At 47.9% G+C, this 22,490-nt stretch overlaps 1 protein-coding gene across 1 annotated transcript in view; it reads right to left on the minus strand.

The window, feature by feature from the left end:
- LOC138528703 (zinc finger protein 436-like) overlaps window positions 1-14,329 on the minus strand; it is a 50,546-nt gene extending 36,217 nt beyond the window's left edge. Inside the window, exon 1 of the mRNA XM_069640557.1 lies at window positions 14,023-14,329. Coding sequence (XP_069496658.1) covers window positions 14,023-14,046 — 24 coding nt within the window. The 5' untranslated portion in view covers window positions 14,047-14,329. The remainder of the gene's footprint in view (window positions 1-14,022) is intronic.
- Between the last annotated feature and the right edge of the window lie 8,161 nt (window positions 14,330-22,490).

The following is a 22,490-nucleotide window of genomic DNA, read 5'->3' on the forward strand; positions in this document are numbered from 1 at the left end:
TCTATTCACTGTCACCATCTGAAGAACAGGCCTTGAAAGAATACATCCAACAAGCCTTACGTCTGGGTCATATCCGACCCTCTTCTTCTCCAGCATCAATCCCTATATTTTTTGTCCCAAAGAAGGAGGGGGATCTCCGCCCCTGTGTGGACTATAGGCGGCTGATCTCAATCACGATCAAGAACCGCTACCCAATCCCTATCCACGCTATTAGACAGGCTAACACATGCATCCGTTTACACCAAATTGGACCTCCAGGGAGCATACAACCTGATTCGTATGCACAGCGGGGATGAGTGGAAGATTGCGTTCTGCTCCCGCCAGGGATTATTTGAATATACAGTGATGCCTTTCAGCCTATGTAATGCCCCTGCCACTTTTCAACGCTTTATCAATGACGTGTTCAGCGACATCCTAGACAGGTATGTGGTGATATATATGGATGATTTTCTGGTATTTTCTCCTTCCTTGGAGGAACACATCATCCACGTTAGAGAAGTGCTGTCCTGACTCAAGAAGAATGCATTGTTTGCAAAACCCGAAAAGTGCCAATTTCATGCTAAGGAAGTTGACTTTCTAGGGTTCCACATATCTCCAGGAGGATTGGCGATGAACCAGTCAAAGATCTGCATGATCACATATTGGCCGTCTCCGGGGAACCTTAAGCAACTACAGTCCTTCCTCGGATTCACTAATTTTTATCAGCGTTTTTTTGCTGGTTTCTCGTCCATTGTGGGCCCTTTAACTGCCTTGACCAGTCCTCTTGTCCCCTTCCATTGGTCTACGGAACATCAGGTAGCCTTTGATTCCCTTAAAACAACCTTCACCACAGCCCCAGTCCTGCAACACCCAGATTCCGAGCTCCCTTTCGTCCTAGAGGCTGACGCATCATCATTCGCATAGGGTGCAGTCCTTTCCCAACCCTGCCCAACTACTGGTCGCCTACATCCAGTGGCATACCATTTGCGTAAATTCAGGTCAACTGAACCACATTATACAGTCACTGAGAAAGAGCTCCTGGCCATCAAGGACGCACTACAGATCTGGAGGCATCACCTTCTAGGGGCTAAGCACCAAACTATCGTGTATTCTGATCATAAGAACTTGCAAGATCTAGCTTCCCTCAAATGCACGAACAGCCGGCAAGTACGTTGGTACCTGTTTTTTTCAGCTTACGACTTTTTGATCAAACATAGGCCAGGGGTGGTCCACGGAAAGGCGGATGATTTGTGCAATTCTCCAGGGGGGGTGTCCCTCCCGTCTTTTCCTGACACACTGTTAGAGCAGGGTCATGTAGTCTGTGCTTGCACTCTGTCACTACCCATGTTGTCCGATATACGCCAGTGGATCTCACAACACCCTCACACACTGACAGAATGGGACCCTGTCTTTCAGGACGGATTGCCTTTCGTACAGGGGAAGTGGTTTCTGCCCACAAGTGACATCCGTAACCAGGCACTGGACTGGTCTCATGACGCTGCCATCAACAGTCACCCAGGGCAGCGTCATACCTTAGATCTGCTGAAACGTTGATGCTGGTGGCCGTCGATGAGACGTGATGTAGAGAACTATGTAAACACCTGTTCAGTGTGCGCTCAGTGTAAATCACGCAGAGGTCGCCCACTGGGATTGCTTCAACCACTACCAGTACCCCCAAGGCCCTGGCATACAGTCTCGATGGATCCAATTACAGATTTGCCTCATACGCAGGGTTTTGACACCATCTGGGTAGTGGTAGATTCCTATACTAAGATGGCCCGTTTTAAGACCTGTACTGGGATTCCCTCCGCTCCTACATTGGCTCGAATGTTCTTCAAATCTGTCTTTTGCCTTTTTGAGTTGCCTCAGGTCCTAGTGTCAGATCGTGGTACACAATTCACATCTCGTTTTTGGCTGGCCCTTACCAAGCTTCTTGGCATCGATGCTTGATTCTCCTCTGCCTACCATCCGGAGATTGATGGGCAGAGAAAGTGAACCAGGCTTTAGAGCAATACCTACGTTGCCTGTCCCTCCAGTATCAAGACACCTGGCGTAGTCTTTTGCATCTTGCGGAATTTGCATACAACAATGCCCTGCACTCGTCCACTGGTTTCTCCCCTTTCTACTCCCTTTACGGTCAGCATCCCCGCACACTTCCGTTACCTGATTTCACGCTTTCCAGTACCCCTGCCGCCAGTGCCTGTGCTCGCGACCTTGTCACAGTACATGCCCAGACCCTCGTCCATCTGCGGGAATCCCAGGCTTCCTTGAAAGGTGCTGCTGATAGGAAACGGGTGGTGGCTCCTGCATATCAAGTGGGTTGTCGGGGTTTGGTTGTCCTCATGCCATTTACATATCCCTGGATGCCGTAAGATGCTCCCTCGATGTGTTGGTCCTTATCGGGTATCCAAGGTGCTGAACCCTGTAGCCTTTCGCCTGGCAATTCCCCCTGCCTGGCGTATTCATCCGGTGTTCCACACCTCCTTGCTCAAACCGTGCCCTGACCCTACCCGCATCGTTTCCCCTCCTTCTCCTGTTTATGTGTCTTCCCCAGATGTGTTTGAGGTCTGTGCCATTTTAGGTTTCCGTCTCTGTAGGGGACGTTTGCAGTATCTTGTGGATTTGGTGGGCTACGGACCTGTGGACCGCTCTTGGGTTCCCGCTTGTGATGTCCATGCCCCTCAGTTGGTTGCTCATTTCCATCGAGAGCACCCGTCGAGCCCACGGGGTCGTGGGCCTTTGAGGGAGGCTCTGTCATGTTCCCTATCATGAATCCCCATTCCTGTACACCCGGGTCATTCCCTGCCATCCACCGACTCCCCTCTAAATCCTGCCTCCCTTCACATACCCGACGGCAGCAGTTGGGTGATCAGCTCCGACACACTCGGAGGAGGAGAGGGTGGCAACCCAGGATCTTTACGGCCTTCCTCCATTGGCAACTACCATGGCGGTTTCCCAGGTTGTACCGTGGACAGCGACATCACTCTTTTGCGCGTAGACCCCCGTGTCACATGGTCGGGAAGAGCAGTTCCCATTATCAACACGGATCACGTGGCACGGAGCACGCATCACGTGACCCGGTTCAGGTGACTAAACCTTGCAGTTAAAAGACTTGGGAAAATGCTAAGGCAACGCTTCACAGCTGCTTATTGCAAGTACTGTTTGGCGCCTTCTTGTTTTGGATTTCTACAGCTATCTCAACCATGGACTGTTATACAGAATTCTTTGTGTCTCCTTGGAATCGTCGCACTATTTGGCTTACCTGGATTTCCGACATTGGCTCTGCTAACTGGTTCTTGATTTGGCTTACCCGAACTTTGACTCTCCTCCTGGCTCCTGACATCGGATTGTTTACTGGACTGCTTACGGATCGGCCACCATCACACATCATTGCTAGCCCAGGTGTTTTCACTCCATCACGAGTGCTATTCAGACTCCTACCCATCTACTGCTGTCAACGGTTATCTGCTGGCTCCTGTCCCACTATTCCCCTCAGAGTACCTGTTCACGTCCTTTAGGTAAGCGCCATTGTATTCACCCTCGGTTGTTTTGCTTGTCCTTCATTGCCACTGTCTGACATAACCCTTGTTTGCCTTAGAGTGGTCGGGGGTTCCTTCCGGCATTCCTGGTTCTAGTCTGACGGCACTCTGCACCTGTGGCCTCAAAGACTTGAAGTGGGAAAATCGAACACAAGACTCCCACCAATCCCCTCACGCCCCTGGCCTAGAGGTTCATGGCCCAGGCACCCGCCAATAGAGGAGTTTGCCCATCTACCAGACGATCAAGTACCCTGGTACAAGAACATACGGATGTGCCCACCAGCCTGTCCTTCCCATACCAACACCTGCGGCATGGATGAACTCGACTGAACTATGCAGCAGTAAATGAACACATCGTTAGAGATGCCATGACGACTTAGCCACAGGTTAGCATACCTATGCGAACATACACACTGGACACTCCCACACCAATCCACACGAAGAACCTATTCAGTACTACGACATAGATGACGGACACACTCACTGACGCGCACCTTTATTATTTTTCACATAGGCTTTTCAAAATGCTGAAACGCAAGACGCATAATGAACTCATCTATAACGCTTGCTCGCGCTTCTTCTAAACCCATACATTGCAATGAGAAATATAATGAAGATACAACACTGGGGATAAAACAATATGGTACTCTAACCCAAAGCGCGGTGTATCAAACATCTCCACCTATGCACCAGGCCCCAGCAGGCCGCAAGCAACAGTTTCCATGAACATTGAATTAGAAAGAGTACAGTTGCTGACCCTGCAGAATGAGCCCGGCGATGACTGACAGTCAAGGGCGCAATGTTGCAATCTCGTACGCCGTGAGCCGACGCCAAGGTCACACCTGCAATTAAAACCAGGCACATGGTGGAAAAATACAATATTAATTGTGCAGAATTCTGCCTCAACCACGGTCTCACCTCACGTGATCAAGCCAAATCTGACAGGGTGCCAGGCCCAGGAGAAGGAAGGCACCGAAACCCCTGTTTCAAGACACCGGCAGATACAATGAAATGATCCAATGGACATCTGCAGCGGTGGGAGTAGTCGGCCTTCAGGCATACCAATAAATCTTCACGTTGTCTGCACATAATCATAGTGAAACATTGTTGCAAATGACAGGTGCACCACGAGCTGGGAACAACGATGGTCCCAGACTGGGGGCTCGTGCGTGGACCAATCAGAACATGAGGTTCTTATCACTGACGCCATTAACATTGACCAATCCCCAGGGATCCTCATGTAACAATTTTCGTGTATCAATTTGAAGGGACAACCCAATTATACCACCTGACTAACCCTTAGCCACTAACAATGCTCTCTATACGTATGCTATACTAACCCTACCACTCGAGGAGCCAATCCAGAGTGGCGATAGGTTTTTTGCTAACTTTCCCAGGTGACGCAAGTAGCGAGTCATGCTGAGATAAAAAGGGCCTGCGAGCCCCACGAATTTGAAGTGTGTGTCAGGACGGACGCGTACGCTCCTTGACCCATCCCTGCCGTTTTGTCTAATAAACTTCTTGCGTGTGTCTCATACTCAATTTTTTGGTTTATACGGGAGGAGTTGGGGCCTCCCTGCCCGGAGGTCCGCGGACGGCCCAGCCGACCCCGGCAGAATTTCCCCCCGACAGACTGCACGGGCAGTAATTTTGCTATCTTCCCGTGCGGTACTTGGGGACGGAGGTTCTATAATCTGCACGACCAACAAGTCATAACACAAACAAATAAATCAATATCACTAACTAATCTGTGCATAAACATTAATAAAACTTCAATTAAAAAACTATAAACAGTTAGAATACGCCAACAGGTATCTAACTGCCCCAAGATTCTGCAACAACCAAACAGATAAATCAATACCACTAAATTATAAGAAGAAATAAACAGTTAGAATACGCCAACATGTATCTTACTGCCCCAAAAATCTGCAACAACCCAACAGATAGATCAGCAACTTGAGAATATAAATAAAAAGCTATAACCAGTTACAATTCAACAACAGGTATCTAACAATCTGCAACAAGCCAACAGATAGAACATTAGCCAGAAACAACAAGTAAACACTGAAAACAAACAATCAAATGTACTGTACCATAACAAAAAAAGGTGTTTTTTTAATCCAACATGGATTTTTTTCCCACAGACCCAATGATTTAAGAAACAAACACAGAAACTGAGCAAATTGCACAGTACACTGGTTTGTAAACTACTAAATATGAGGGCCGAAAAAAAGCTGAAATGTCTATTATGCAATGTAATAAGTATTTATAAACTACCTAACTAACATGATCTTTTCTTTTATCACAGAAATTGAAAAAGAATATCTGCTCCAGTTACCCAACTCATGAAAAAAATATATCCAATCACTACAAATCAAACAGTGAGTATATTCTAATAGAACTCATAAATACTCTCCATAACACAACCATTGAAGCAAACATCTAACCATGCACCACAATACAAAATGTTTACTTCCATGGATATGTTATACTGCAGCGCTTCTTACCAAACTCTACAATCTTAATGACAAGGCCAGTAAGATAGCTCAGTGGGTTGAGCGCTCACTGCTGCGCAGGTTCGAATCCCGGCAAGGCCAACTCAGCCTTTCATCCTTCCGAGGTCGATAAATGAGTACCAATTTCGGTTGGTTGATATTGTATGTAAATATGTGCTCTGTAAAGCGCTTTGGATTAAGGCGCTTTATAAATAACACATCATTATCATTATGACGTAGCCAAAACTTCACATACAAACCAAACAGTACACAAACTGTAGATTTGCAAATATTTGATAGATATTCGATTCTTTGGGTGTGATATGCTGCGGTGGTTGTGGCCAGGGCCTAGAGTCTTGGGTGCATGGCCGAAGGCCGTAGGCCGTAGGCCATGCACCCAAGACTGCAGGCCCTGGCCACAACCACCACAGCATATCACACCCATACATCACACCCATAGAATCAAACATTTTAACTGGCTATATGGGTGAGGACAAACTCTCCAACCCATATAGAATGCAAGGAACTATGCTAGTCCTAAGGGATAGTACAGAGCATTTCAAGCTGCATTGCTCAAACATTTTCATATATCTGCAATGTTCAGTATGTTGCAAGTGTCCACAAATAAAGATAGAGTGGATTGGATGCATAACCCATAAAGTGTGCAGAAGACCCAGTGTACGAACAGATGTTAAGACCTAAAGCTGCCTGTCCATGGTTAGGGAATTGCCCATCAAATATATATTATGGAGATTAATGACCAGGCACATTCCCTTTGCCTTCTAAAATGTACTACTGTGCATAATAGTTTAGTAAAACACCAAGGAGATGATGAAAGATATAAAGGAATACAAGTACACTAGAAATGTTGGTTCATCAGTGACACTGCAAGAATCATCTGAGGGGTAAAATGGGATTAGAGATAGGCACTAATATAATCAGATGAATCATCACATCCTTTGCTTTCAAGACATCGCTCAACAAGGGCAGAACAGACTTGGATAAATAATATGCGTTTCAGGAACACTTTGAAATGATCCAATGAGGTGGAATTGGTCAAGAAGGTTGCTTTATCTTTTATTAAGTCTGCCCTAAAGAGGGTTAAAGTGAATCAAACATTTTAACTGGCTACATGGGCTACTGCATTGCATTTTATATGTCCACGGACAGCCGCGAACATGACAAACACACCAGGGGAGCCTGGCACCTAAACAAATACAGCATTTGACCCATCTCTCGCTCCCGCACCCTCCCCAAGCACTCTTACACAACAACACACTTGCCAAAGTTGTATTTTCCCCCCGTTCATCGCAGCGCTGTCCGCGTATCCATGATGGCAGGCGCATCAAAACAAAACAACGCACCTCATGCTTCATTCCAGCCAATCAGCGAACACGCTGCATGTCCGCGGACATGACGCAAGCTGATTGGCCAATCAGTGTCCTGTCCGCGGAGCGAACAGGGAAGTGTGTCCGTGGAGCGGACATACATATCACTCATTTTTTGTGACCTACTTTTTGATCATTTTTAAAAAAAAACAACTGGTCGGATTGTCACCAAATTTACAAAAGCACGCGTTCGGGACCAAGCTGCTGCTCCTGCCGCAAATTTGGTGAAAATCCGTCCAGCGGTTTGGGCTGTAGGCGTGAGCAAAGTTTTGGGGAAAAAAGACATTTTGGGACCCCCTTATATCTTTGCCCCCTTGGACCAGACCTCACCAAATTCAGAGTGGCCCATATACTTTTTTTGCAAAGTTTGGTAAGGATTCGTCCAGGGAGGGCGAAGTTATAAGCCGCCCAAAAAGTGTTCTTCCTATGGGATTAGCAACTTAACCATAACTACACAGCCACTAATGTGGCTGTGTAATACATATATATTCAAATGATCAAGGTGAGCCTGGCTACGGTGTGACCCACTCTTTTAATCCATTTACCCAATTAGTAGCAGTAGAGGTGATAATACAGCAATAAAATGCAATACAATCAAAAAATGTACAAACAATGTGGCACAGGAGAAAAAGATATACATCACATGTATATAAACAATCAATAAAGCTAATCAAATTGATCCATAAAAAGTGACTCATGTCTGTGTAGAGCGGTCCCTTTGTATTATCTTAGGTCTGTATACATGTGGTAATTGCTCCATTAGTCAGCTAATTATACAGTGTTGGGGTAATATACTGTGTTGTTATTGGGTTGTCGACACCACTGTGTTTCGGCCTGTATAGCAGCTGGAAGGTGCTGCGGTTACATCAGCCTTCATCGGGACATGACATCGAAATGGTGTTTCATTCAATGGGATATCCTATGGTCTAATTCTGAAAGGAAGGACAGAAATGAATCTAAGTGGTGGGTTCTATCTACAGGGCATATTAGAATTAGGCATTAAAGCTAGTTGATTTCTTAAAAAACCCTGGTGAGGGGAACGTACTGTGTATTGCGAACTGTTGCACATCACAGAAAAAATCCGGAAGTGTGACATCTGCAATACACATGCAATAGTTTTAGTAATCAGTACAGATTAGTTGATGTTACTAATCTCGTGGGCGAGATAATTGAATTACCTGCGAATGATGACTGGAATTTAAAAAAAGCATAGCGACCGCTTAGAAGTAGCGGGATGCTGTGGTACCTGTGGGGCAATATTGTGTGATACTATCAGGGATCAGCACAGAAAACACACTTCATGTGTTAAGACTTAATTTGGTTAATGTATCTGGAGTGGGTTTGGTAGCACTTACTCTATTGGGAAAAGTCTAGAACTAGGCCACTGAGGTCCAGGTGCTGGCTCCCTGCAGTCTGAAATAAATTGGATCAGGGTGGACCCTTCAGAGTATTCAGGCGGATTTAGGTATAAAGGGTACTGTGGGAGGCCCACGTGCTACCGTTACAGAGTCCCAGTGTGGTGAATGATTGTGACATAGTAATATAACTCCTGGTTACAGTCAGGAGATGACGAAAAGACTGAGTGCCTGTGAAGCTCTGCCAGAGGGTGGCCCGGTTCTAGATATTCATTCAAATGGTCAATAGATGCGGCTTACTCTGTGGCATGCTCCAATGTATTGTTTAATTCAGTAATTGGATGCAGCGTAGTCTGACGACCATGGAGAAACAGCGATGGCCATGGGGACTTGGAGAACGAGGAAGAGGAGCATAATCCACCTGATCTCGGCACTGGACCACGGAAACTATGAGCCGAAAAAGAAAAAGGAGAAGACCCAAATGCCTCGTAAACATACAGGGTCCAGACACACTCATGACAATCGACACAGGAGCATCTGTAAATGTGATGCCAACCATCATTTTTCGGACACTGCGCCCCCAACCGGAACTCAAGACAAGCAAAACACTCCTCTTTGCCTATGGCAACAAGACTTCCGGTAGAGGGACGGTTCAGAACTAAACTAAGCAGAGGCGAGACCACCATCAAGTCAAAGATCTACCTTGTCAATGCTGGAATCAAATGCCTACTCAGCGGGGGGACTGACATCATCAACCTACTAGCCAAACACCCTGGCATCCTCAAAGGAATTGGATGCCTAAAAGGCAAGCTTATAAAACTACATATTGACCCAACAGTACTGCCCTGGGGTTACACCATAGGAGAACTCCATTTCACATGAGAGACCCGGTGTCTAAGGAGCTATATGAACTTAAAAAGGCTGTCATCATCGAACAAGTGACTGGACCAACTCCCTGGGTATCGCTTATGTTAGTCACGAAAAAGCCAAAAAAAAAGGGAAGGTAAAAATGTGCATAGACATGCGCTTGTCAACGCAGCAATTAAAAGGGAGCGGCACATTACCCCCACTCTAGATGAGATAATCACGGAACTCACAAGGTCGAAGGTTTTTTCAATGATTGACCTCAAGCTGGCTACCAATTAAAGCTACATCGAGACTCGAGGTACATTACAACCTTCTCCACCCATCTGGGTATGCAGCGATACAAGAGGCTAAGCTTCGGAATTTTCTCAGCGACAGAGGTGTTCCAACAAGCTATTCAGGAGGTGGTCCAAGAGATCCCAGAAGTGCGGAATGTCATTGACGACATCCTCATCCACGCCAGAGACAGGCAGGCGCACATGCATCACCTAGAAATGGTGGTCAGCAGTCTAGAGACTGCATGCCTCACCATCCAGCAGGACAGATGGGAATTTCTGAAAGAAGAGATTACGTTCATCAGATACGTCTTTAACAGCGAGGGAATATCTGCAGACCCACAAAAGGAAGCAGGCATAAAGGAGGCTTCCCCGCCAACAACATCCACAGAAGTACGCAGTTTCTTGGGAATGGCAACATATTTCGGCAGGTTCATTCCCAACCTGGCGACCATGTCCAAACCGCACGGAGAGCTCACCAGCTCAAACATCAAACAGGACTGGAGCCCTGAATGCCAGGCAGCATTAGAGTGAATCAAGACATCACTATCTTCAGACACAATGATGGCCTATTACGACCCAACCCTAATGACAAAACTGTACGTGGATGCGAGCCCCGTTGGCCTCGGGACCATCCTTGTCCAACAGTCATGGGCAGGGGAATCCAAACCCATTGCATATGCCTCCTGGCCCCTCTTGCCTACCGAACTGCAGTATTCGCACATCGAGAAGGAGGCCATAGTGGTACTCTGGGGCTGTAGACAGGTCCACATCTAACTCTATGGATGAATGTTCAGGGCATATACGGGCCACAAACCACTCCTCCCGATCTTCACAGGGTCATCAGCACACCCTCCAGCTACAATTGGGTAGTGGCTGCTCCACCTACAGCAGTATGAGTTCGTATTGGCCTACCAGGCCGGTACGAACAATCCAGCAGACATCCTGCCCAGGCACCCGAGGGCTGCGACCATGGATGAGGTGAGTGAGGCAGAAGAGAGGAAAGACCACATCTGTCAAATCCTATACACCATGAAGCCGAGGGCGGCCGGCATCAATGAGATTGTGGAGCCCATCCAAAACGATCCTTGTTGTGACATAGTGAAAAACACGATCATATTGGGTGACTGGAAATCATTCCTCCGCCATGTACACAACCGCACACCAGCGGCCAGAGACTTCCTCAATGGTATGTTCACAGTACGACAGGAGCTGTCTGTCACCAGTGAAGTGCTAATCCTGAGAGGCACCCGCATAGTCATCCCCAGCAGCTTACATGACAGGATTGTTGCACTCACACACGAAGGGCACCAGGGAATGGTCAGGACAAAGGCCAGAATACGCCACTGAGTATGGTTCCCCACACATCTACACCAAGGTGGAGGAAACTGTCACATCCGGACATTGATGCCAGATCATGGGAGCACCTCCAAACCCTGAGCCAATTTAGTCGGCAGAGCGCAGGATGTCAAGGTGGGACGCCATCAGGATCGACTTCTGTATGGTGCAAGATGGGACATACCTGTTGGTGGCTATTGACGACCACTTGCGGTAGCCGAAGTGGAGATCATATCCTCAACAACGGCTGACACTGTAATCCCAGAGTCGAGAAGATGTTTGCAACAGACGGACTGCCAAGACGCATGATGAGAGACAATGGTCAGCCATTCCATGGGACAGAGCTAAAAAAAATACATGGACGACCTAAACATCAGACATCACAACATCACGCCCAGGTGGGCACAGGCAAATAGGGATGTGGAGAGATTCATGAGGACCATCAACAAAGTGTTGCGCATATCCAGATCCCAAAACAGGCCCTGGAAACTGGATCTGTACATATTCTTATGGAACTACATGGTGCCGCCCCACAGCTCCACTAACATAGTCCCGGCAGACCTCATGTATGGGACCATGGTGAACTCTGCTGTAATGCAGAAAGCTAGATGAAAACATCAAGCTAATCAGTCGCTCGCAGACTGTACCCCTGGGTGATACGGTATCTCCTTCAAAAAATCTTACACTGTTGTTATGAAATGGGTGAGGAAAAATAAATAAAATTGGTTGACAAAGTGAATAATTAGTTCCAAAATTAGCAAACCAAAGTCATATGGGTGCTCAAAACGTAGTTTATCTGCTCAATAACATGTGATTAGCTTGATGTTGTCATCTAGCTTTCTGCATTGCTGTATTCGAAGTCCGGGTGTCTCTGGACTTTTCTTCAGTCTGCTCCAAAATAAATTTGAATATTTTTGTACACCAACCTAAAGCGGAATAAACCCACTAACATTTATATAAAGAGATTGAATCAGAGTGTGGTCCCCACCTATTCACATAACCATGGTGAACTCAACCACAGCCTATCACCCTAGAAGGGTGGTGGACATTCTCGATAGCGACCGCACTCAAAGGAAAAGAGTCGCATCAAACAGTCATATGAGCGACAGGAGACACGAAAGAAGAATCAAGCCCAAGGTTGGAGATCATGTAATGGTCTTGCAAAACCCCTCTAAGTCCAAGCTGGAAACACGCTACGACTATGCACCCTGGACAGTGATCCGAACGGAAGGAATGATGGTGACAGCAGACAATCACCAGGAACGCATCCTGGTTCAAGAGGGTGCCCCAGCAGATGTGGACAGACAGGGAGAGACAATCACATGAAGACGATGAGCATTCACAGCACACCCTGAGCCACAGATGCGACACAGAGCAGTGTGCCAGGAGAGCCGCAAGAAAAAAATGAGGAGGCGTATCGAGAAGATGGAGGTGAGCCAGAGGTGGCAGATGACCAAGAGACAACACCCCAGCAGAGGCCCAGCAGGTAGAACCCAAGGGCAGCCTCGAAGGTCCCACAGAGACTAAGAGACTATGGGCCTCATTACGACCCTGGCGCTAATGGGTTATCGGCGCCGTAAAAGGCTGCAGCGCCGTTAACCCATTAGCGCCTTACTACGAGGACCCTTTGCGGGACCCGACCTGAACGGCTGGTCTAGACCAGCCGTTAAAGTAGGGACCCGCAAAGGGATCTTGGTGCTAAGTACGGTACCGCAATTTGCGGTACCGTACTTAGCGCCTTCCCCAGTCCCATTGAGCCCTATGAGCAAAAATGGGAATGGGGAATTACCGCCCCGCCAACCTTGGAATGGTGTGGTAATTCCCCATTGAACATTGGCGGACTCGTTACGATCGCGGCACCAACCATGGTGCTAATAGCGCCATGGTTTAGCGCTAGTATCTTAATGAGGGCCTATGAATGGTGAAAGAAGAGGCAGCGAGCCTGCACCTGTGCCAGACAAGATTTGCACAGGGGAGTTTCAGATGAATACTGTTATAGATGTGTGTTTAGTTTGTTGGGAAAAACTAGGGATGCTCGAATACGCCTCATGTCTCGCATGCGCAGTGACGTGAGGCACAATAAAGGGCTCACCCTGCCGGAAGGCGGGCAGTTTGGGCATGATTCCAAACTGCTGTGACATGTTCTGTGCCTCCCGAGCTGCGCACCAGAAGGCCCGTTATTCGGCCCCCTTCTAGTCCCTCTCCCTGCTGGCAGCACCGGCAGGAGGGAAACAATATCTGGAAGACAGTGTTTTGTATCATCATCCCTATTAATCCACAACTTCACCTTCCTACACACGGAATTATAAGTATAAATAATGTACATGGTGTACTGGCAATCTATAATGCCCCTTTCCCAGGTTTTCCACTTGTACTTTCCTCCTCTGCCACCTCCATCATGTCCTGCTCACTATTCACTGCCATTGTAAAGTGCCCTGTTAGGCCATTGGTCCACTCACCAGCCTTATAATTTATGCAGTGTTTATGATAGAAGCACTCATCTTCCTCTTCCATAAATACAATTATACGTGCTGCACACCTGGAAAAAGCCCCCATGCCATAAAGGACACCTTTAGCTAGTCCTGTTTGTTTCGACAACATCACACTGCATGCTGGGAATTCTAACACTTAACGGGACATAATTGACGGACACGTGAAACTACAACTCCCAGAAACCAACGCATTTTTGGCTAAAATGCCAGGGATGGCTGAAGATGAACCGAATGACATGGACCCAGTTGGCAGCAATGGCTCCTGTCCCCAAAGAAACAACCCAGGAGGCATCTTACCTCATCTGGCTCTTTCCCAGCCATTTCTCTCCAGTGATCTGGGATGGATTCCTCTCCAGTGATCTTGGGTGGATTCCTCTCCAGTGATCTGGGATGGATTCCTCTCCAGTGATCTTGGGTGGATTCCCCTCCAGTGATCTTGGGTGGATTCCCCTCCAGTGATCTTGGGTGGATTCCTCTCCTGTGATCTTGGGTGGATTCCTCCCTAGAGATCCGATTCCTGAATGGATTACTCTGCAGTGACCTCTTGCAGGATTCAGAGCAAACCCACTAAGGAAGAGAGGAGAGTCCTGGGAGACTAAGTGATGGGGAGGGTCCCAGGACTGCACTGAGGCTGCGCAGAACAGGAAACACTGATCACCAAGAACAAGAGACACTAATCACAAGCCCAGGAGACACTACTCTCCTGAGCATGCGCAGTGACTGTCAGTACTGCAGCTCCACCATGTCCGTATTATTCGGCTCCTAGATCCCCCCCCCCCCCCCCTCTGTCACCTCAGGAACCACTTTGGGAAGGAGTGAGAGTAATCTCATTGCCAGATATCGGGTAAAAGCCGCTTTTACAGGCCGGCTATTGGGCAGCTCCTCCTGGGCACATGCGTCTACCTTGAATTATCATTCCCATCTCTCTGTCTCCATCTCTCGCTCCCTTCCGCCCTCTCACCACCTTCTCTCTCTCTCCCCCTTCTCTCCCCCTTTCCCTACCCCTCTTTCTTCCTCCCTTCTCTCTCTATCTCACCTCTCTCTCTCTCTCTCTCTTCTGGGCAAAGAGAAATGCTGCTTAACTATTACCAAGAACTCCTCAGGCAGTTGGAATGTTTAAATAACCGTTCCCAAGCAGTTCTAAGCATTTCCCTTCTACAAGCAGTTAATGTATTCTTTAAGCACGAGAAAGCTGCTTATACAATGTTCCCTGGCTTTTTATTCATTAGCATGTATTCAACAGTTACAAAATGTTTATTGCATTCTAAAATCATTAACTGCTTCCTTTCCTGGGACTTGGCAATAAGCAGTTGATCAGTATTGGGCCGGCGGCAGTCACGCGCTGGCCTCGCAGGTGCTGCGGGCCCAGCACCATGTTAGTGTACTGGGGTCACCTGCACTTACTGGTGTTGCAGGGTAGGACCCTGTGAGGCCATGGGGGCACGGTCTGGGTGCCAGTGGCACCTTGGATGCCGGCAGCATCCTGGATGGTAGGTGCCTGGGCTGAACCCAGGGCACCAGGCTGGTCTGAGGGGCCCAGACCAGCAGGAACCTGCAGGACCGTGATCACACAGTGTGGGCCTACAGGCCAAGGTTTCAGGACCATGATCACACGGTATAGACCATCAGGCTCAACGTGTGAGAAATAGACAACGGAAGTTCCACAGTGGAGTCTGCAGCCGTTCTGATGCACGTGCCTGCAGGGCCTCCTTTTATTAGCTTTGGCCATGACACATGGGAGGGTCACACATCTTAAAAGGGCAATTCACATGGGAGGGTCACATAGAGCAATCAGTAGCTTAAAGTATTCACTTAAGGTTTTCATGTCAGCATATAAGCAATATCTAATTTGCTTTATTTTCTGCCCGGGGCTTGTCTGGGAAAGGCTTAGCAAATGCTTACATTAGGAATTCTGTCATCAGTTGGCTTGCGTAGCCTTGTCTTAAGAAAAGTCTTTCATTTTGACCAGGGATCTCCCCATCCCTGTGTCTCTCTCACCCGGCAGGTCAAGGAGAGCAAGGCCGTGGCAGAAGCAGAAGAACAAGGAGAGGTGATGCTCCTTTGTCTGTCTATTGAGAGGTGATGTTCCTTTGTGTGTCACTGGAGAGGTGCAGTTCCTGTGCTTTTCCACTGAAGAGGGGCTTTTCCAGTGTGTGCCACTGGAGAGGTGATGTTCCTGTGTTTTTCACTGGAGAGGTGTTGTTCCTTTGTCACTGGAGAGGTGCTGTTCATGTAAATGCCACTGTGCAGGTGCTGTTTCTGTGTGTGCCACTAGAGAGGTGCCATTCTTGTGTGTGCCATTGGAGAGTTTATGTTCATGTGTGTGTGTCACTGGAGTGGTGCTGTTCCTTTGTCTGCACTGGAGACGTGAAGTTCTGATTTTCCCTGAAGAGGGGCTTTTCCAGTGTGTGCCAATGGAGAGGCGCTGTTCCTGTGTGTGCCACTGGTGAGGGGCCGTTCCTGGGTTTTTCACTGGACATGTGCTGTTCCTGTGTGGATCACTGTAGAGGTGCTGCTCCTTTCTCTGTCACTAGGGAGGTGCTGTTGATGTGTCTGTCACTGGAGAGGAACTGCACCTGTGTGTTTCACTGGAGAGGTGATATTCCTGTGTGATTCACTGGAGAGGTGATGTTCCTGTATGATTCACTGGAGAGGTGATGTTTCTGTGTCTCTCACTGGAGAGGTACTGTCCCTGTGTGTTTCACTGGAAAGGTGATGTTTCTTAGTCACTGGATAGGTCTGCACATGTGTGTGTCACTGGAGAGGTGCAGTTCCTGTGTGCGCACTGGAGAGGTGATGCTCCTGTGTCTAATGAGAGGTGCTATTCCTGTGTATGTCACTGGAGAGGTGCAGTTCCTGTGCTTTTCCACTGAAGAGGCGCTGTTCCTGTGTGTGCCACTGGAGAGGTGATGTTCCTGTGTTTTTCACTGGAGAGGTGTTGTTCCTTTGTCACTGGAGAGGTGCTGTTCATGTAAATGCCACTGTGCAGGTGCTGTTTCTGTGTGTGCCACTAGAGAGATGCCATTCTTGTGTGTGCCATTGGAGAGTTTATGTTCATGTGTGTGTGTCACTGGAGTGGTGCTGTTCCTTTGTCTGCACTGGAGACGTGAAGTTCTGATTTTCCCTGAAGAGGGGCTTTTCCAGTGTGTGCCAATGGAGAGGCGCTGTTCCTGTGTGTGCCACTGGTGAGGGGCCGTTCCTGGGTTTTTCACTGGACATGTGCTGTTCCTGTGTGGATCACTGTAGAGGTGCTGCTCCTTTCTCTGTCACTAGGGAGGTGCTGTTGATGTGTCTGTCACTGGAGAGGAACTGCACCTGTGTGTTTCACTGGAGAGGTGATATTCCTGTGTGATTCACTGGAGAGGTGATGTTCCTGTATGATTCACTGGAGAGGTGATGTTTCTGTGTCTCTCACTGGAGAGGTACTGTCCCTGTGTGTTTCACTGGAAAGGTGATGTTTCTTAGTCACTGGATAGGTCTGCACGTGTGTGTCACTGGAGAGGTGCAGTTCCTGTGTGCGCACTGGAGAGGTGATGCTCCTGTGTCTAATGAGAGGTGCTATTCCTGTGTATGTCACTGGAGAGGTGCAGTTCCTGTGCTTTTCCACTGAAGAGGCGCTGTTCCTGTGTGTGCCACTGGAGAGGTGATGTTCCTGTGTTTTTCACTGGAGAGGTGTTGTTCCTTTGTCACTGGAGAGGTGCTGTTCATGTAAATGCCACTGTGCAGGTGCTGTTTCTGTGTGTGCCACTAGAGAGTTTATGTTCATGTGTGTGTGTCACTGGAGTGGTGCTGTTCCTTTGTCTGCACTGGAGACGTGAAGTTCTGATTTTCCCTGAAGAGGGGCTTTTCCAGTGTGTGCCAATGGAGAGGCGCTGTTCCTGTGTGTGCCACTGGTGAGGGGCCGTTCCTGGGTTTTTCACTGGACATGTGCTGTTCCTGTGTGGATCACTGTAGAGGTGCTGCTCCTTTCTCTGTCACTAGGGAGGTGCTGTTGATGTGTCTGTCACTGGAGAGGAACTGCACCTGTGTGTTTCACTGGAGAGGTGATATTCCTGTGTGATTCACTGGAGAGGTGATGTTCCTGTATGATTCACTGGAGAGGTGATGTTTCTGTGTCTCTCACTGGAGAGGTACTGTTCCTGTGTGTTTCACTGGAAAGGTGATGTTTCTTAGTCACTGGATAGGTCTGCACATGTGTGTGTCACTGGAGAGGGGCAGTTCCTGTGTGCGCACTGGAGAGGTGATGCTCCTGTGTCTAATGAGAGGTGCTATTCCTCTGTATGTCACTGGAGAGGTGCAGTTCCTGTGCTTTTCCACTGAAGAGGCGCTGTTCCTGTGTGTGCCACTGGAGAGGTTCTGTTCATGTAAGTGCCACTGTGCAAGTGCTGTTTCTGTGTGTGCCACTAGAGAGGTGTTGTTGCTGTGCGTGCCATTGGAGAGTTGCTGTTCCTGTGTGTGTGTCACTGGAGTGGTGCTGTTACCGTGTGTGTCACTGGAGAGGTGAGGTTCATTTTTCTGTCACTGGAGAGGTGCTGTTCATGTGTGTTTCACTTGACATGTGCTGTTCCTATGTGGATCACTGGAGAGGTGAAGTTCCTGTGATTTTCCCTGAAGAAGGGCTTTTCCAGTGTGTGCCAATGGAGAGGCGCTGTTCCTGTGTGTGCCACTGGTGAGGGGCTGTTCCTGTGTGTTTCACTGAACATGTGATGTTCCTGTGTGGATCACTGGAGAGGTGCTACTCCTTTCTCTGTCACTAGGGAGGTGCTATTGATGTGTGTGTCACTGGAGAGGTGCTGTTCATGTGTGTTTCACTTGACATGTGCTGTTCCTGTGATTTTCCCTGAAGAGGGCCTTTTCCAGTGTGTGCCAATGGAGAGGCGCTGTTCCTGTGTGTGCCACCGGTGAGGGGCTGTTCCTGGGTGTTTCACTGGACATGTGCTGTTCCTGTGTGGATCACTGTAGAGGTGCTGCTCCTTTCTCTGTCACTAGGGAGGTGCTGTTGATGTGTCTGTCACTGGAGAGGAACTGCAACTGTGTGTTTCACTGGAGAGGTGATGTTCCTGTGTGTTTCACTGGAGAGGTGATATTCCTGTGTGATTCACTGGAGAGTCACTTAGACCCGCCCGCTGCTCTGCGGCATTTAAGGTTACGGGCACCTATTCGCAAAACGAATTCAAGCTTGTGGTGTTACAAGCGATCGCACAATACCCATCAGTCTCATCACATATATGATGGGGCCTGCTAATGCCCACACGTGGCCGCACAGCAGTAATCTTACAGTGTCTACGCCCATACCTCTGTGTAATTGGACACTAGAAGTCTTCTTGTAGCCAGTCACATGGAGGCATTGGTGGAGACGCTGTGATGGCTGGAAAACCCAGAGACTCAAATCTCTTCCCCGGGGACCCAGAAAAGAGCATAAAAACACAAAGTCTCAAGGCTAAACCCAGAGGTTAAGCAGATATGGCCACAGTTCTGTGCATTATTGTGCCAAAACGAACACAGACATTTGTACCAGCTCGAGCTGCGAGCACAGTCAAGGGCCTAGACTACAGACTGGGTTCAAATCCACGCTTCGCAGCATAAAATGTGTGTTCTAAGCAAATAATTTCCTTTCACTGTGTCTTATTTGCCAACATTGGAAGGGATAATTCAAAGTGAAGGCTGTACATAAAAAGCTTGAGTGACTCAACAGATCAGGAAACTACAGAGTTGCTGCACAATGTATCATAATTCCAACCATTTGTATATTGCACATGACATAGAAATGTGTTGCTTGGTTCACTGATCACAACTTAATGTAACTTAGTCTACATGGTGATTCACCGAGCATTGAAAGACTGAAGCCTTTCCAGACACTGACTTCAGTGTCTGCACTGATGCCCGGGCGCCACATGTCTTCTAATCCTATAGAAATGGCCCCACTAATCTTGGAACTGGCTTCCTTTCGGCTAGTGCACTGCATCAACATGAAGGCAAGGCACTGTCCCGTTAGCGTGATAACAAAACATATTTTTAGGCAAGAGGGAGACAGGAGAGGGGTTAAAGTAAGTGAAAACATGAACTCATCGGGGGTGGGGAGGAGAGTAGTGTCCATGGGGGAAAGAACTGAGGCACTGGCAGAAAAGAGAGAAGGGGAGGGCTGCACACAGAGTAATGCATAATGCTAACCTTAAACAGCTTAAAAGAGTCTAGTGACCCTGACGCCCCCCTCCCTTACCAGAATGTTTATGGGGCAGGACACAAAACATCACAGTACAAAAGAAGCAGCACAGTGCACACCACTACGATGCAATTGTTAGAGGGCCATGGAAAGTATGGAAAGAGGATCTAGAGATGGTAGATAGTGTTCAGGGCTGCAGGGGAGGAAACACAGTCCTGGCACATGGACTGTACAATTACAAACAAGAAAGTAAAGTTCCCAAAGGTGTGGTAACTCCCGTCCCCTGCACACTGTCTTTGGCCTGTAAATTCCAAACAATTCTATATAAGGTATGCATATACGATTTCATAGAGATATATATGTAGTATATGGTTAGTCATTAATCATTCATGAAAGAAATTCTTCTTGGCATCCAATTGTGTTGTCAGGTCAGAAGTTCGGTGTTCTTTTACATTAGCTTATTTGTAAGGCGCATCCAAAGTGACCCGGAGGCATACAGGTGCCGATAAAGCAGAAGGTGTCAGGAGTTAGAGGGTAACACAGGGAATGCCAAGCCCAGGACATTATCTAAAAAGATACGTTTTAAGCTGTTTCTTAAAACACTCCAGAGAGGGACGCTTTCTTAGCTTGAGAGGCAGGTCATTCCACTTGGCAGGTGCAGCCACCCAAAAAGCCCCCTTCTTTTGCAGTTCAAGCAAGACTTTCGGTATTTGCAACAGTTTTGCATTGCTTGAGCGAAGAGAGCATTTCTCAAGGTTGTTTTTAAGTCTACAGGCCATATAAGCTTGAAAAAGCCCCACCAGAAATGTGTAGGTAATCGTGAGTAACCTGAAGCCTATCCTAGAGGCAATGGGCAACCAATGCAGACTTCTACGCACCTCAGACACATGTGCATATTTTGGCATCCCTATGAATGCTCTAATAGTGCTGTTTTGTACTACTTGAAGTTTAGCAAGTTCTCTTTTACCCACCCCTACTAGAAGGGAGCTGCAGTAGTCAATTTCCAATGAGATAATAGCTTGAGCGATCGTTTCGCAGCCCTTTTGGGAGAGAAATGGACGAATATGCGAGAGGAGCCATATATAATATGCAGAGGCTGAAACAAGACTGTTAACCTGAGCTGTCCTATTAACCCTTTAAGTGCCATGGGTTTTTCCCCCAAGTGCCAAAGCCTTTTTTGGTGATTTCGGTATGTCGACATTCAATTCTTGTAACGTTTTTGTTACATGAGATATCTTAGCCTAATTTGGACCATTTTGTTCCTGTCATGATGCCTACCCCCGGGCATCCGGATCGAGTCCATCAGCCCCGGGAGCAGGCATCCAGATACTCATTAAAACCCCACCAGCCCCGGCTGGGTGCTGTTTGGAGTCAGTCCTGGCGCCTTAGGCGCCAGGCTCATCATAGAAATCAGTCCTGGCGCCATAGGCGCCAGGCTCATAGACTTTACTTACCTTATGCAGACCATGCTGCAAATGAGTCCAAGCCAACGTGAAGCCTGGATGGGACTATTTTATTACAGGGTCTATTTTTCACTCCTGTGTGGTTCTGGGGAACTTCTTACCTGGGACTACTTTGCAGGCTATTTAAACCAAGCCCGAACAGCAGCCCATGCTTTGCGTTATTCTGCATCCAGCAGCATGACGCTCACCGTGTCTGCAAGTCAGCATCCAGTCTTCTGCCACGCCCGACTCGAATCCGGAGCTCCTAGACAGAAGGCAAAGAAAGGAGAAGAGGTTAGATCACAGACATTATTTGATTCCTTACCTGATTCCGGACCCAGCACATCTCCGAGCCTGGAAAGGACATTATTTCAGCATGCGTCCCTTCGCCAACAGCAGCGCCGCGTTATACTCACCAGTCCACCGCATCTTTCGGCTCGGCGCTGCCTCCATCATTTTCTTCGTCGAAACCCAGCACCTGGGGGAAAATAAAAAAGGAATAACAAGGTGAGCCGAGAAAACCAACAAGGACAATCTCTTTGCCACCATAGGCTTACCTGCTTTACCACCGGAGGTATTATTCTTTAATTCGCTGCATCTTCCTATGCCGCACCTACAAAGGGAGAGAAAACAGCAAGTTAAACTCATGCAACTTTTACCGGACAGTGTTTGGTAATACAGACTCTTACCTGAACGCCATCAGCTGCCTACAGGCAATATTCTTTTGGATCCAGCTGCAAACTAACGAGGGAATGGAACAAGAGTGAACATCGGACATATTGAACTCTTGGAACTTTATAGACACTGGAGTCAATATTCCTCCGGAACTCCTCCAGTACCTTCAACCCAGTGAAGTAACTGGTATTTACGCGCCCCTGCATGCCATGCAGGATGGAGAGCTCATCATTTAAAAACATAAGGTGAGATTACCAAAAGGGAATATCGGAGGTGATTAGTGGGGAGAACGAGAACTGTTGGGGGGCCATCACTAAAGTCCACGGGTGGCTAAATCCCTTTCTTCACTTGCAGGAGAATACTTCTACGAGTCCAGCGGACAAGATTAGGTGGGCCGGTCCAGACTGTCATCTCTTCACTACGCATCACGTTGGTGGAGACCTCAGCTGTCCGGGTCTGATCGACGCGCCTGTGGGAACCAGGTG

Source organism: Ambystoma mexicanum, chromosome 7q (assembly GCF_040938575.1).
Source record: "Ambystoma mexicanum isolate Mex_15411 chromosome 7q, UKY_AmexF1_1, whole genome shotgun sequence".
NCBI classification, from domain to species: domain Eukaryota; kingdom Metazoa; phylum Chordata; class Amphibia; order Caudata; family Ambystomatidae; genus Ambystoma; species Ambystoma mexicanum.